General features: G+C 46.7%; 1 protein-coding gene across 3 annotated transcripts in view; it reads right to left on the bottom strand.

Annotated features, from left to right (window-relative positions):
- Positions 1 to 446: 446 nt before the first annotated feature.
- man2a1 (mannosidase, alpha, class 2A, member 1) overlaps positions 447 to 15,739 on the bottom strand; it is a 31,726-nt gene continuing 16,433 nt past the window's right edge. For 2 of the 3 annotated variants that reach the window (XM_055225634.1, XM_055225635.1), the window contains 10 exons: positions 15,455 to 15,623; positions 11,094 to 11,309; positions 10,593 to 10,718; positions 9,942 to 10,056; positions 8,465 to 8,598; positions 6,971 to 7,133; positions 5,821 to 5,933; positions 3,978 to 4,175; positions 2,279 to 2,389; positions 447 to 1,725 (listed from right to left, as the gene is read on the bottom strand). In XM_055225634.1, the coding sequence (XP_055081609.1) occupies positions 1,561 to 1,725; positions 2,279 to 2,389; positions 3,978 to 4,175; positions 5,821 to 5,933; positions 6,971 to 7,133; positions 8,465 to 8,598; positions 9,942 to 10,056; positions 10,593 to 10,718; positions 11,094 to 11,309; positions 15,455 to 15,623 (1,510 nt within the window). In that variant the 3' untranslated portion in view covers positions 447 to 1,560. The remainder of the gene's footprint in view (positions 1,726 to 2,278; positions 2,390 to 3,977; positions 4,176 to 5,820; positions 5,934 to 6,970; positions 7,134 to 8,464; positions 8,599 to 9,941; positions 10,057 to 10,592; positions 10,719 to 11,093; positions 11,310 to 15,454; positions 15,624 to 15,739) is intronic. The other variant, XM_033976203.2, reaches the window with a different exon arrangement.

Below are 15,739 nucleotides of genomic sequence, written 5' to 3'. Positions count from 1 at the left end.
TTTCTTGTTTTGTCTGATTTTCCTGTTGTTTGATTTTCCTGTTTGTTTTTGTGTGTAGGCAGCACGGTGGCTGAGTGGCTCATGTCTCACAGCAGAAGGTTTGGTTGATCCCCGGGTCGCCCAGGCCTTTCTGTGTGGAGTTTTGCATGTTTCTCCTCGTGTCTGGATGGGTTTCCTCCGGGTACTCCGGTTTCCCCCATCAACCAAAACATGAACACCCTTCGAGACAACTGTTGTTGTGATTTTGGGCATTACAAAAATAAAATGAATTGAATTGAATTCACTCCTACAACGATTTGTCCAGTTGACAGATTTAAACTTTGTCTTTTGCTATGGATCAGACCTGGATGACTGACGGTTTACACACACATACATATATATATATATATACATTATTAATTATTTAAAAATTCTACAGAAAATCGAGGAGCCACAAATTAAAATCCTTTATTGAATTTAAAAAGAGCACAGTAGAAACATGTACAGAGATAAACAGAACGATTCCTTCACATTTAAACCTTCTCCTCATAGAAGAGGGCAGTGTAACAGTGGCTTCAACTCATCCGACACTGGGAGCTTTAGGCTCGGCTCAGGTTTTACTCCAGATGCCCTGGTCTGTCAGTTGGACTGACAGGGCTGTGTGAGGTTTGAAACGGTTATCCCCTGGTGAGAGGGGGTGTAGTGGCAAACCTTACAGGTTATGCCACTAAGAGAAGACAGTGGCTAAGGTGAACAAAGTCCCCGGGGAGCATTCAGGCCATAGACATATATATATATGTAAATATATATATATATTATATATATAAATATATATAAAAGGGACATAGCTAACCTGTTAGCCGTGTTTCTAAAAGGAAGTGAGCATGGGAGCAACTCAACTCTGGCCCCAATTCACTTTCTGTGTAAAAAACTGTAGACCTGACCTAAATATTTTGTTTTTAACCCACTCTACATGATCTTGAGGTTTTTATTTAACTATTTTGTCCTCCAAATCAAGATATGAATTAGTAACAGACCAATCGGGCACCTTTTTTCCCAGAGGTTGCTCCCGCTAGCATTAGCAACAGGTTTGATTGACAGTGTTGCTAAAGGAAGGGCAGGAAAGCACTGGCTTTCTTTGATATTTTCCTGTAGTGGTTTGTGAAAAAGATAATCACACAGTGAATATACTGTGTCCAGCTCAGTGCTCTCTGAAGCCCTCTCTGATTGGCTGTAGTGCTGAGGGACACTGCCCATTTCCACAGTGTAACAGAACGTCTCATTGGAAATGAATAGAGCAGCGACATCTCCTCCTTGTGTCCAGCCCATAACGGGAATGGACTAGAGACAGGTCAATATGAGATTCATTAACCCAAACCCGGTAATAAGAACACCCCACCCCACTCTTCATTTTAAAAACTTCTACATAAAAACATATTTTTATAAATACATTCTCTCAGGAGACATTCTCGTGTTAAAGCATTTAAAGTCTGAACTGTCTCACGTCACATTCATGCCTGTGGTCACCTCACACTCGCTTCTAATTGGTCCTCTCCCTGATACTGGTCTCTGATTGGTTGCTCACTGCAGCTGCACTCTGAAAGCGCGGATTTCCATTGGTGGGATTTTGTGCACATACTCCTGTTGCTGGGCAGATACTGGCTGGTCATCCAATTGCAGCAGAGTGAGTCCAGACTGACGCAGCGAGCGCAGATGGAGCGGCGCCAGGACCTGGGACAAGTTTATCTGAGAACAACAAAAAGGTTTTATAAAAAAATGTTTTATACTGACTTTAACGCTCCAGGTAAACCCCCTGTGAGACAGGTGTAAATGAAAGACAGGCTACAATCACTGCCCGATTTGCCCCTTTTTAATAACATGTGTAGCTATTTTAAGAGTGTTTGTCCCGTGTTCTGCAGTCACACATCTCGCCTGGCACTCCCTTTCCTCACCTGGCTGGATGACCCAGTGCCTGGCTGGAGTGGCTCTGGCCCTGCTGTGGACGGGCCTCCCTCTGGCTCTTAGTTAAGCGGCTCTGGCCCTTAGTTGAGCGGCTCTGGCCCTTTCTGGCCCTGTTCTGTGGTCACACATGTGTTTGTCCTGTGTTCTGTGGTCACACATGTGTTTGTCCTGTGTTCTGTGGTCACACATGTGTTTGGCCTGTGTTCTGTAGTCTCAGGTGTGTCAGATCTAAGTTTGACTCTTTCTAACTTAGACAACGACAGCTCCTATCACATCTCACTCAGCTTTGAGCTAAGCCAGATGCCCTAACCTAACCTTGCTAAAAGAGAAAAAGTACCTCCTCGTGCACACTCCATGTGCATTTGGGCTCCGGGTCCGGGGCAGAGCTGCAGTCAAAGCCCTTCCTGTGCAACAGCAGAGCTACTTCCTGCGACGGACTTCCTGCTTCCTGTGTCACATGATAAGAACAGTCAGGATCATAACCATAATGAAAGCATGAGAGCCTTAGAGAGTGAACATGAGAGCCTTATGGACACCCTGATGCCCGCAGGGTGTCCAGTTTACGTCTAAAGTCTATGGTGGACACGTGTCTAGGCCACCCTGTGTATCTGCTGCGCGTTTTCAAGCGTCAGAGTGGCGGCAACCTAATATTGATGCCGCACGTCTTGAGCGTTCATGCGGTGGACCCTCTGTTTGCTCATTGGATGCTCTGTTCATGGGCTGGACACTCTGTTCACACACTGGATGCTTGGTTATGGCATTGGATGCTCTGTTCTCTTGTTGGACGCTCTGTTTCTTTAGTTGGATGCTCTGTTCGCTCGTTGAGTGGCTCTGGCTCTTAATTGAGTGGCTCTGGCTCTTAACTGATGCACATTAGTCGTGGACACATCTGCAGCTGTTCCTCCATGGGAGTGGATCTCTCCTTCACTGTGGTTCTCCTCGAGGTTTCTCTTTTTCTCCACTGTTTTTTTTTTTTTTTTGGTTTTTCCTTGCTGAAAAGGAGGGTCTAAGGACAGGGGGCGCTCTGGGACAGTGGTTCCTGCAGGAGGAGGGTCTAAGGACAGGGGGCGCTCTAGGACACATCTCCATTTACTTGTTTTCTGTTGATTAATTTGCTTGTCTGTTTCTCTTTCATTGTTGATTTTCTAACTTTCTGTTGGTTAAATTAATTTTCATGTTCAGCCAAAAAGCGGCAACTGCTGTTGTGATTTTGGGCTTTACAAAAATTAATTGAGTTGAATTGAATTTTTTCATCCTTGTAGTTGCTGGAGTTATGATGTTTGAAGCCCTTAAAATGACACATTCTATAGGGGTATATTTAGACTCATTGACCTTGTTAAAAGAGGTACGTAAAGTATACATATACTATACTACTACACTATTATTATTATTATTATTATTATTCAAAAAATCTTATAAAACACATACAGGAAGGGTCGGCCTGGGCTTTCTAAAAAAAATGTATTAAAAATTTTGTCAAAAACACTAATGAGACAAAAGAGGACACATTGACTTTAGTGATGAAACTTTCAGATGAGACTTTTCTCATTGACATGTGACAGAGTTTCATCATAAAAATAAACATGGATCATGAACATGGATCATGAACATGGGTTTGATGAAAGAGCAGCTCAGCCCGCGCCGAATCCTCTATTTAAAAGGACACGTGATTAATACAGATCCAATCAGGCCGTAAATACGACGCCTTCGGTGCTCGCTGTGGTCGCTCTGTGCTTCCCTCGCGTTAAACGCCGCTCATTCTTCACACTTGTTGTTAATGCTTAAAAGCCCCTTCGCCGCGTTCGCACCGCTGTATCCGCTTTAAACGTGGAAAATGCTTCGCCCACTTGATGAAATGTGGACAACGCTTCACTCGCTCGATGAACCGTGGAGAATGTTCGCCTGTGCAATGAAACATGGAAAATGCTTGGCCTGCTCGATGAAACGTGGAAAACGCTTCACTCGCTCGATGAAACGTGGAAAACGTGGGAAGTACTAACCTTAAACATCTCATGTTCACGCTAAAAGGATCTCACCTGTTGATTCTCCAGGGTTCTCATGTTGAGGAGGTGCAAGTCACATGGGAGGGAGGAGTCAATGGCGATGAAGGGGCGGAGCTGGGGTGGGTGGGCAGAGATTCCAGGTGTTGCCATGGTCACGGCAGGGTGAGTGATTGACAGCGAGCTCAGGTGAGAGAGCAGCGACAGGTGAGACCCCCAGGGTACACCCACTTCCTGTAGGAGACAAGGAGAGAGGAGACAAGGACATAAGGGAAGAGGAGACATTGAGAAAGGAGATGAGGAGAGAGAAGAGGGGACGAGGAGACGAGGAGAGAGGAGACATGGTTAGGAGTCTTTATCTTCAGGTTTTCAGATGCTCTGACGTTTCAACAGGTTTAAACTCAAATGATCCAGAGTCACAGAGTCCCCCACACTTAGATCTAGTGTAGACCTAAACCAGGTCTAAACCAGGTCTAAACCAGGTCTACACCAGGTCTACACCAGGTCTAAACCAGGTCTACACCAGGTCTACACCAGGTCTACACCAGGTCTACACCAGGTCTACACCAGGTCTACACCAGGTCTACACCAGGTCTTAGACCCACTCTCAGACCTGGTGTAGACCTAGTTTAGACTTGGTTTAGTCCTGGTTTAGTCCACGTTTAGTCCACATTTAGTCCTGGTTTAGACTCATATTTAGACCTGTTTTAGACCTGGTTTAGCTCTAGTTTCAGCCTGGTTTAGACTCACATTTAGACCTAGTTTAGTCCTGGTTTAGTCCTGGTTTAGACCTGGTTTAGTCCTGGTTTAGTCCTGGTTTAGTCCTGGTTTAGTCCTGGTTTAGTCCTAGTTTAGACCTGGTGTAGACCTGGTGTAGACCTGGTTTAGTCCTGGTTTAGTCCTGGTTTAGACCTGGTGTAGACCTGGTTTAGTCCAGGTTTAGTCCAGGTTTAGTCCAGGTTTAGTCCAGGTTTAGACCGGGTTTAGACCTGGTTTAGACCTGGTTTAGACCTGGTTTAGACCTAGTTTAGTCCTGGTTTAGTTCTGGTTTAGTCCTTGTTTAGTCCTGGTTTAGTCCTGGTTTAGTCCTGGCTTAGACCTGGTTTAGATTTGGTGTAGACCTAGTTCAGTCCTGGTTTAGACCTGGTTTATTCCTGGTTTAGTCCTGGTTTAGACTTGGTGTAGACCTAGTTTAGTCCTGGTTTAGACCTGGTTTGGACCTAGTTTAGTCCTGGTTTGGTCCTGGTTTAGTCCTGGTTTAGTCCTGGTTTAGATCTGGTGTAGACCTGGTGTAGACCTGGTGTAGACCCAGTTTAGTCCTGGTTTAGTCCCGGTTTAGTCCCGGTTTAGTCCCGGTTTAGATCTGGTTTAGACTTGGTGTAGACCTAATTTAGTCCTGGTTTAGACCTGGTTTAGAGTTGGTGTAGACCTGGTTTAGTCCTGGTTTAGTCCTGGTTTAGACCTGATTTAGACTTGGTGTAGACCTAGTTTAGTCCTGGTTTAGACCTGGTTTAGAGTTGGTGTAGACCTGGTTTAGAGTTGGTGTAGACCTGCTTTAGTCCTGGTTTAGACTTGGTGTAGACCTAGTTTAGTCCTAGTTTAGTCCTGGTTTAGTTCTGGTTTAGTCCTGGTTTAGGCCCACACTTAGACGCAAAGCAGCAAAAGTCCAGACCAGGAAATAGTGTTAAAAAGAAAACACAGGCTGTGTCTGAAAGTCCCCACTCTCCCTACAGGGGGCGCTATTTTGGGCTCATACATTTTTAATGGTGACGGGGGATATGTGGTAGGGGGCGGAGGTAGGTGGTATCTACAGCAGCAGATGGAACAAACTCTGGGTTAGGGGTGGGGTTAGGTGGTAGGGGGCGGGGTTAGGTGGTACCTCTAGCAGCAGATGGAACAGACTCTGTGTGAGCTTGTTATCTGTCACGCCTTGGCCCAGTCCTCGATTATCGTCCTGCTGCAGCCTGCGGTCCAACACCACCTCCAGGACTCCTGCAGAGAAAGACCTGGTTTAGTCCTGGTTTAGACCTGGTTAAGACCTGTTTAAGACCTGGTTTAGACCTGGTTTAGTCCTGGTCAAGACCTGGTCTAGGCCTGGTCTAGGCCTGGTTTAGACTTGATTTACTCCTTTTAACTCCTGGTTTAGCCAGGAGCCCTAACCTTGGTTTAGTCCTGCTTTAGACCTGATTTAATCTTGGTTTAGTCCTGGTTTAGCCCTGATTTAGTCCTGGTTTAGATCTCATTTTGTCCTGGTTTAGTACTGGTTTAGTTCTGGTTTAGACCTGATTTAGTCCTGATTTAGTCCTGATTTAGCCCTGGTTAGGAGCTGGTTTAGAGCCGGTTTAGATCAGATTTAGTTCTGTTTAGTCCTGGTTTAGTCCTGATCTAGACCCAGTTTAGACCTGGTTTAGACCTGGTCTAGACCCAGTTTAGTCCTGGTTTAGAGCTGGTCTGTACCAAGTTAAGTCCTGGTTTAGACCTGGTTTAGTCCTGGTCTAGACCCAGTTTAGACCTGGTTTAGTCCTGGTCTAGACCCAGTTTAGTCCTGGTTTAGACCTGGTTTAGTACTGATCTAGACCCAGTTTAGTCCTGGTTTAGACCTGGTTTAGTACTGATCTAGACCCAGTTTAGTCCTGGTTTAGACCTGGTTTAGTCCTGGTCTAGACCCGGTTTAGTCCTGGTCTAGACCTGGTTTAGTCCTGGTTTAGACCTGGTTTAGTCCTGGTCTAGACCCAGTTTAGTCCTGGTCTAGACCTGGTTTAGTCCTGGTTTAGACCTGGTTTAGTCCTGGTCTAGACCCAGTTTAGTCCTGGTCTAGACCCAGTTTAGTCCTGGTTTAGACCTGGTTTAGTGCTGATCTAAACCCAGTTTAGTCCTGGTTTAGACCTGGTTTAGTCCTGGTCTAGACCCAGTTTAGTCCTGGTTTAGACCTGGTTTAGTGCTGATCTAGACCCAGTTTAGTCCTGGTTTAGACCTGGTTTAGTCCTGGTCTAGACCCAGTTTAGTCCTGGTTTAGACCTGGTCTGTACCTGGCTTTAGTGCAGCCACAGCTTGGCTCTGTGCTGACAGGAGGGTGAGTCTGCTCCGGCTCTGGTCTCTGGTCTGTTCCTCGTCTTGGAGAAAAGCTGCTGAGGTCATGGGGTAGAAATTCGCCTGAAGAGGAAGTTTACTGAGAGTCCGTCTCTGCAGCATCTGAAACACAAAAAGAAATCAGGTTTTCAGGAGTTTTATTTTAATTTACTTTGTTTGAAACACTATCAAAACACTGCCCTGACCCACTACCCCATTTAGGGTTAACTCTAACCTAAGGGAGGTCAGAGAGGAGGTCATAGAGGTCATGAAGGAGGTTAGAGAAGAGGTCATGGAGGTCACAGAGGAGGTTATAAAGGAGGTCAGAGAGGAGGTCAGAGAGGTCATAGAGGTCATGAAGGAGGTTAGAGAAGAGGTCATAGAGGAGGTCATAGAGGAGGTTATAAAGGAGGTCATAGAGGAGGTCATAAAGGAGGTCAGAGAGGTCATAGAGGTCATGAAGGAGGTTAGAGAAGAGGTCATGGAGGTCATAGAGGAGGTTATAAAGGAGGTCATAGAGGAGGTCATAAAGGAGGTCAGAGAGGTCATGGAGGTCATGAAGGAGGTTAGAGAAGAGGTCATGGCGGTCATAGAGGAGGTTATAAAGGAGGTCATAGAGGAGGTCATAAAGGAGGTCAGAGAGGTCATAGAGGTCATGAAGGAGGTTAGAGAAGAGGTCATGGCGGTCATAGAGGAGGTCATAAAGGAGGTCATAGAGGAGGTTATAGAGGTCATCTTTGAAACACTGCCCTGACCCACTACTCCATTTAGAGGGAGATCATAGAGGAGGTCGTGGAGGAGGTCAAAAATTAGGTCATGGAGGAGGTTATAAAGCTCTAGAGGAGATCATGGAGAAGGTCATGGAGGCAGTCATGAAGGAGGTCATGGAGTAGGTCATAGAGGAGGTCTGGAAGGAGGTCAGAAAGGAGGTCATAGACGTCAGGAGATCATAGAGGAGGTCATAGAGGTCATAGAGAAGATTATAGAGGAGGTCATGGAGGCGGTCATGGAGGTCATGGGAGAGGTAATAAAGAAGGTCATGGAGGAGGTCATAGAGGTCATCATCAAAACAGTACCCTGATCCACTAGCCCATTCAGAGTTAACCCAAAGCCAAGGGAGGTCAGAGAGGGTCATAGGGGTCATGGAGGAGGTCATGAAGGAGGTTAGAGATGAGGTCATGGAGATCATGGAGGAGGTTATAGAGCTCTAGTGGAAATCATGGAGAAGGTCATGGAGTAGGTCATAGAGGAGGTCCTGGGATTAGGGAGGACCTGGAGATGTGGAAATTCTCTGATTTGTTTGTTCAACTTTTCTTGTTTGATCAAACCTAAGCACTATTACACGTTTATTTACTTTAATATATGTTTGAGCTGGTTAAGAGATGTGTTCAAAACTGAGCCATACTGTTAGCCATTAGCTGTTAGCCATTAGTTGCTAGCTATTAGCCACTAACCTGGAAGCCGTTGAGGTCAGAGAAGAAGCGGTTCCCATTGGAGATGTCGGTGACCAATCGCATTACGAGTTCCCTGTTAAATTCTGACCTGATGTCCACAGTGTTCTGGATCTGCATCGACCTGCCCTCGTGCCCTATAGCAAGATACTTCACAGGATAAATATGTGAACACTACCCTCGTGCTTTAGTGCAAGACACACTGCAGGTTAAAGACAGGATATTTACTTCTATGGGGTATGGGCTGGAGTCAAGGTGCAGTTCAGGTCCCCAGCCATCGTGGTCATTTCTGTCCTTTAGTGTCTTAGTCTGCACATATTGCACATCCCTGTGTATAAAAATGGCCACTCCTCTACTCTTACTGTTAAAATCTGAGTGAAACACGGAGTGATCAAGATCCTTCTTCACACTTGACACATCCGACTCCAAGGCAGTGATAACGTCTGAATGTTCACTGACTCCAGTTTGTGCATCCAGCCTCAGATCAATCTTCCCAACTGCATTGCGTAGTTCCACTTGTGTCTTGCTTTTTCATCTATTTTGTCAAACAACTCTTGATTAAGTGCAGTGATTGCATTAAGAACTTGTTGGTCACTGCTGCGTCCTCATCTGGGCAGGCTGGGCCAGGTATGTTAGCATTAGCATTAGCATTGCGCTATTTCCAAAGCGAAATATTTGTTAAAAGAAAATATCTGTGTGGAGCTAGACAAGACACGACTTTACATGGTGCTGCCTCACTGGAAGTTCTCCTGTCCATGTTAAAGAGGCTCCACAGTCTCTACATTTAAGACCAGACGTAAAACGTTTGACTGAGCTCATGTCCAGGACAGTTAAGAGCAGAAATAAAACCAGCAGTTTAAGTTAAGCTGCCTCATGAGCAGCTTTGGGGGAAGTATGGAGACCTGAGACTATCCTCTGTTTCCTCCTATTTTCTGTCAACAACATTCACTATTCAGTTCACCTGGAGTTTGTTCATTGCTGTTCACTCCCCTCTGGGGAGTACAACTGTTTCGGATGCCCTCCCGCTGACCACGCGGTGATGACTGGACCCTAAATGTCCTCCTGTGCCCTGATCCTGTTCTGTGGACCCGGACCCTCCCTTGCCTGGCTGGATGAGCCGGTGCCCGGCCGGGTGAGCCGGTGCCTGGCTGGAGTGGCTACCGTCCTGTCGCGGGTGGACCCCTCTCTGGCCCTTATTTTAGTGGCTCTGGCTCTTAGTTGAGTGGCTCTTTACAAAAATAAATTGAATTGAACTGTAAGGAGGGTTTGAATAGGGCTCAAGAGAGATCGCTAGATTACTCAAACATGGATGACAGCTAAAACCTCTTCATGTTTTTGATGAGGGAGCCAGATTTGTGAAATACCCCCCTCTTTAATGTTTTTCTTTTTGAGGCGACGTCTCAGGTTCGGGAGGCCCCTGCCTTCTCTGGTGTGATTCAAAGGGACTGGAATGCCAGGGTTTTCAAAGTAAAAGCCTCACCTTTAATGTGAAAGAGCCGCACTGTGTGAGTGACGTGTTGGAAACAGGAAGTAATGTCAGAGAACACCGGACCAACAGAAACCCGCACCACCGGAGGCTGCGACCAATCATACGGCTGCAAACATGAATATCAATGAGACAAATGCTAGCTAGCTTGTGAATGAAGTGTTATTTGAGAGGGACTTGTGTAACAGCACAGATCAGATAAATCAGCTCTTTATGGTCAGATTGTGTTAAAATAAACCTTAAGTTAACAGAGCTTCAGACAGAGCAGTACCTACTGTTAGCATCACACCATCAGAGAATGTTGATGACATCAGCTGCAAAGTGCAAACTGGAGAAAAATAATGGTCTAATAATACTCCATTTTATTAAAGGTCCATATGATTATTTTCTGATCTATTCAAACACTGTTTCCTCATCACAGACCTGGAGGTGTGTTTTGTTGTGGACAGACTAATAATAATGTGATAAACGTGTTTGTGAGGAGCATGAGAACACAGATCTCACATGCTCCATGTGATAAACGTGTTTGTGAGGAGCATGAGAACACAGATCTCACATGCTCCATGTGATAAACGTGTTTGTGAGGAGCATGAGAACACAGATCTCACATGCTCCATGTGACAGGAGCTTTGAGGAGCAGCTCACCTTTGACCCCTCATCTCCCGGGAGAAACAGGTACGCTCCGCTCTTGTCCCTGTGGTCGCTCCTCGTGCCGTACCACAGGAACTGCACCTGCACCTGACGCACCTGTCCGGAGGGGAGGCGGAGCTTCTGCACAGGTGAGACAGACGGAGGAGGAGGAGAGTGAGACAAAAGGAGGAGAGGAGAGAGAGAGTCAGAGGGAGGGGAGGAGAGAGAGAGAGTCAGAGGGAGGAGAGGAGAGAGGGAGTGAGTCAGAGGGAGGAGAGGAGAGAGGGAGGGGTGGAGAGAGAGAGTGAGTCAGGGAGGAGAGTAGAGAGGGAGGAGAGTGAGAGAGAGAGAGAGTCAGAGGGAGAGGAGAGTAGAGAGGGAGGAGAGAGTAGAGAGGGAGGAGGGGAGAGAGAGAGTTGCCACCAACAGAAATGAGACTTATGAAAACACCAAACAGGACTCTACGTCCTGATTGGTCCAATAGAAGCACAGGTGAAAGGGGGCGGAGCTGCTCACCTGCATGAGTCCCGAGGGGGCGGAGCCAAACACTTCCAGGTGAGAGTTTCTGATGCTCAGGTCGGACTCAGTCTGGACCGGACTCACAGAGAACCCGGCTGCCTGGAACTCAGACCCCAAAACCCTGTACTGAGACCTGGGAGCGGGGCCAGAGGAAGATGTGGTCACATGGTACACGGAGAGGGAAAGGGGGGGCAGGTCCACCACGAACGAGAGCTGCAAATCATCATGACAACGACACATCAACAAACAACCAGAACCAAACCAGGACCAAACCAGGACTAAAACAGGACTAAACCAGGACCAAACCAGGACTAAACCAGGACTAAACCAGGACTAAACCAGGACCAAACCAGGACTAAAACAGGACTAAACCAGGACCAAACCAGGACTAAACCAGGACCAAACCAGGACCAAAACAGGACTAAACCAGGAACAAACCAGGACTAAAACAGGACTAAACCAGGACCAAACCAGGACTAAAACAGGACTAAACCAGGACCAAACCAGGACTAAACCAGGACCAAACCAGGACTAAAACAGGACTAAACCAGGACCAAACCAGGACTAAACCAGGACCAAACCAGGACTAAACCAGGACTAAACCAGGACCAAACCAGGACTAAAACAGGACTAAACCAGGACCAAACCAGGACTAAACCAGGACCAAACCAGGACTAAAACAGGACTAAACCAGGACCAAACCAGGACTAAAACAGGACTAAAGCAGGACCAAACCAGGACTAAAACAGGACTAAACCAGGACCAAACCAGGACTAAACCAGGACCAAACCAGGACTAAACCAGGACCACACCAGGACTAAAAGAGGACCAAACCAGGACTAAACCAGGACCAAACCAGGACTAAAACAGGACTAAAGCAGGACCAAACCAGGACTAAAACAGGACTAAACCAGGACTAAACCAGGACCAAACCAGGACTAAACCAGGACTAAACCAGGACCAAACCAGGACTAAAACAGGACTAAACCAGGACTAAACCAGGACCAAACCAGGACTAAACCAGGACCAAACCAGGACTAAACCAGGACCACACCAGGACTAAAAGAGGACCAAACCAGGACTAAACCAGGACCAAACCAGGACTAAAACAGGACTAAAGCAGGACCAAACCAGGACTAAAACAGGACTAAACCAGGACTAAACCAGGACCAAACCAGGACTAAACCAGGACTAAACCAGGACCAAACCAGGACTAAAACAGGACTAAACCAGGACTAAACCAGGACCAAACCAGGACTAAACCAGGACCAAACCAGGACTAAAACAGGACTAAACCAGGACCAAACCAGGACTAAACCAGGACCAAACCAGGACTAAACCAGGACCAAACCAGGACTAAAACAGGACTAAACCAGGACCAAACCAGGACTAAAACAGGACTAAAGCAGGACCAAACCAGGACTAAAACAGGACTAAACCAGGACCAAACCAGGACTAAACCAGGACCAAACCAGGACTAAAACAGGACTAAACCAGGACCAAACCAGGACTAAACCAGGACCAAACCAGGACTAAAACAGGACTAAACCAGGACCAAACCAGGACTAAAACAGGACTAAAACAGGACTAAACCAGGACCAAACCAGGACTAAAACAGGACTAAACCAGGACTAAACCAGGACCAAACCAGGACTAAACCAGGACCAAACCAGGACTAAAACAGGACTAAACCAGGACCAAACCAGGACTAAACCAGGACCAAACCAGGACTAAACCAGGACCAAACCAGGACTAAACCAGGACCAAACCAGGACTAAACCAGGACCAAACCAGGACTAAAACAGGACTAAACCAGGACCAAACCAGGACTAAACCAGGACCAAACCAGGACTAAAACAGGACTAAACCAGGACCAAACCAGGACTAAAACAGGACTAAAGCAGGACCAAACCAGGACTAAAACAGGACTAAACCAGGACCAAACCAGGACTAAACCAGGACCAAACCAGGACTAAAACAGGACTAAACCAGGACCAAACCAGGACTAAACCAGGACTAAACCAGGACCAAACCAGGACTAAACCAGGACTAAACCAGGACCAAACCAGGACTAAAACAGGACTAAACCAGGACTAAACCAGGACCAAACCAGGACTAAAACAGGACTAAACCAGGACCAAACCAGGACTAAACCAGGACTAAACCAGGACTAAACCAGGACCAAACCAGGACTAAACCAGGACTAAACCAGGACCAAACCAGCACTAAAACAGGACTAAACCAGGACCAAACCAGGACTAAACCAGGACCAAAACAGGACAAAACCAGGACCAAACCAGGACTAAACCAGGACCAAACCAGGACTAAAACAGGACTAAAACAGGACTAAAACAGGACTAAACCAGGACTAAACCAGGACTAAAACAGGACCAAACCAGGACTAAACCAGGACCAAACCAGGACTAAAACAGGACTAAACCAGGACCAAACCAGGACTAAAACAGGACTAAACCAGGACCAAACCAGGACTAAACCAGTACTAAAACAGGACTAAACCAGGACCAAACCAGGACTAAAACAGGACTAAACCAGGACCAAACCAGGACTAAACCAGGACTAAACCAGGACTAAACCAGGACTAAACCAGGACTAAACCAGGACCAAACCAGGACTAAAACAGGACTAAACCAGGACCAAACCAGGACTAAAACAGGACTAAACCAGGACCAAACCAGGACTAAACCAGGACTAAACCAGGACCAAACCAGGACTAAACCAGGACCAAACCAGGACTAAAACAGGACTAAACCAGGACCAAACCAGGACTAAACCAGGACCAAACCAGGACTAAAACAGGACTAAACCAGGACCAAACCAGGACTAAACCAGGACTAAACCAGGACTAAACCAGGACCAAACCAGGACTAAAACAGGACTAAACCAGGACCAAACCAGGACTAAACCAGGACTAAACCAGGACCAAACCAGGACTAAAACAGGACTAAACCAGGACCAAACCAGGACTAAACCAGGACCAAAACAGGACTAAACCAGGACCAAACCAGGACTAAAACAGGACTAAACCAGGACCAAACCAGGACTAAACCAGGACCAAACCAGGAGTAAAACAGGACTAAACCAGGACCAAACCAGGACTAAACCAGGACCAAACCAGGACTAAACCAGGACCAAACCAGGACTAAACCAGGACTAAACCAGGACCAAACCAGGACTAAAACAGGACTAAAGCAGGACCAAACCAGGACTAAAACAGGACTAAACCAGGACCAAACCAGGACTAAACCAGGACTAAACCAGGACTAAACCAGGACTAAACCAGGACCAAACCAGGACTAAACCAGGACTAAACCAGGACCAAACCAGGACTAAACCAGGACCAAACCAGGACTAAACCAGGACCAAACCAGGACTAAAACAGGACTAAACCAGGACCAAACCAGGACTAAACCAGGACCAAACCAGGACTAAAACAGGACTAAACCAGGACCAAACCAGGACTAAACCAGGACCAAACCAGGACTAAAACAGGACTAAACCAGGACCAAACCAGGACTAAACCAGGACCAAACCAGGACTAAAACAGGACTAAACCAGGACCAAACCAGGACTAAAACAGGACTAAAGCAGGACCAAACCAGGACTAAAACAGGACTAAACCAGGACCAAACCAGGACTAAACCAGGACCAAACCAGGACTAAAACAGGACTAAACCAGGACCAAACCAGGACTAAACCAGGACCAAAACAGGACAAAACCAGGACCAAACCAGGACTAAACCAGGACCAAACCAGGACTAAAACAGGACTAAAACAGGACTAAACCAGGACTAAACCAGGACTAAACCAGGACCAAACCAGGACTAAAAGAGGACCAAACCAGGACCAAACCAGGCCCAAAAGGGGACCAAACCAGGACTAAAACAGGACCAACCCAGGACTAAACCAGGACTAAAACAGGACTAAACCAGGACTAAAACAGAACTAAACCAGGACCAAACCAGGACCAACCCAGGACTAAACCAGGACTAAACTAGGACTAAACCAGGACCAACCCAGGACTAAACCATGACTAAACCATGACTAAACAGGACCAAACCAGGACCAACCCAGGACTAAACCAGGACTAAACTAGGACTAAACCAGGACCAAACCAGGACTAAAAGAGGACCAAACCAGGACTAAAACAGGACCAAACCAAGACCAAACCAGGACTAAACCAGGACCAAAAGAGGACCAAACCAGGACTAAAAGAGGACCAAACCAGGACTAAAACAGGACCAAACCAAGACTAAACCAAGACTAAACCAGGACCAAACCAGGACTAAAATAGGACCAAATCAGGACTAAACCAAGACTAAACCAGGGGTATTGTTTACCTGAAAGGTGCTGCTGGAGGCTTGTGTTGGCTCCTCCCACACAGCAGAGATCTGTGCTGTGATTGGCCGGTTTGTTTGCGCTTCTACGACAGTGACATCAGGTGTATCCACAGTAATGGTCACGACGGTCATGCGGCGCTGTTCAAGCGGATTGTACACGACAATCGTCCTGAAACACAGAAAGTTTAACAAGACCAGGACCAGACCAGGACCAGACCAGGACCAGACCAGGGCCAGAACAGAACCAGAACCAGACCAGGACCAGACCAGAACCAGACCAGAACC

Source organism: Periophthalmus magnuspinnatus, chromosome 12, assembly GCF_009829125.3.
Source record: "Periophthalmus magnuspinnatus isolate fPerMag1 chromosome 12, fPerMag1.2.pri, whole genome shotgun sequence".
In the NCBI taxonomy this organism is placed as follows: domain Eukaryota; kingdom Metazoa; phylum Chordata; class Actinopteri; order Gobiiformes; family Gobiidae; genus Periophthalmus; species Periophthalmus magnuspinnatus.
Note: the sequence above shows the minus strand (reverse complement) of the source record. Positions and strands in the feature narration are given on the sequence as shown.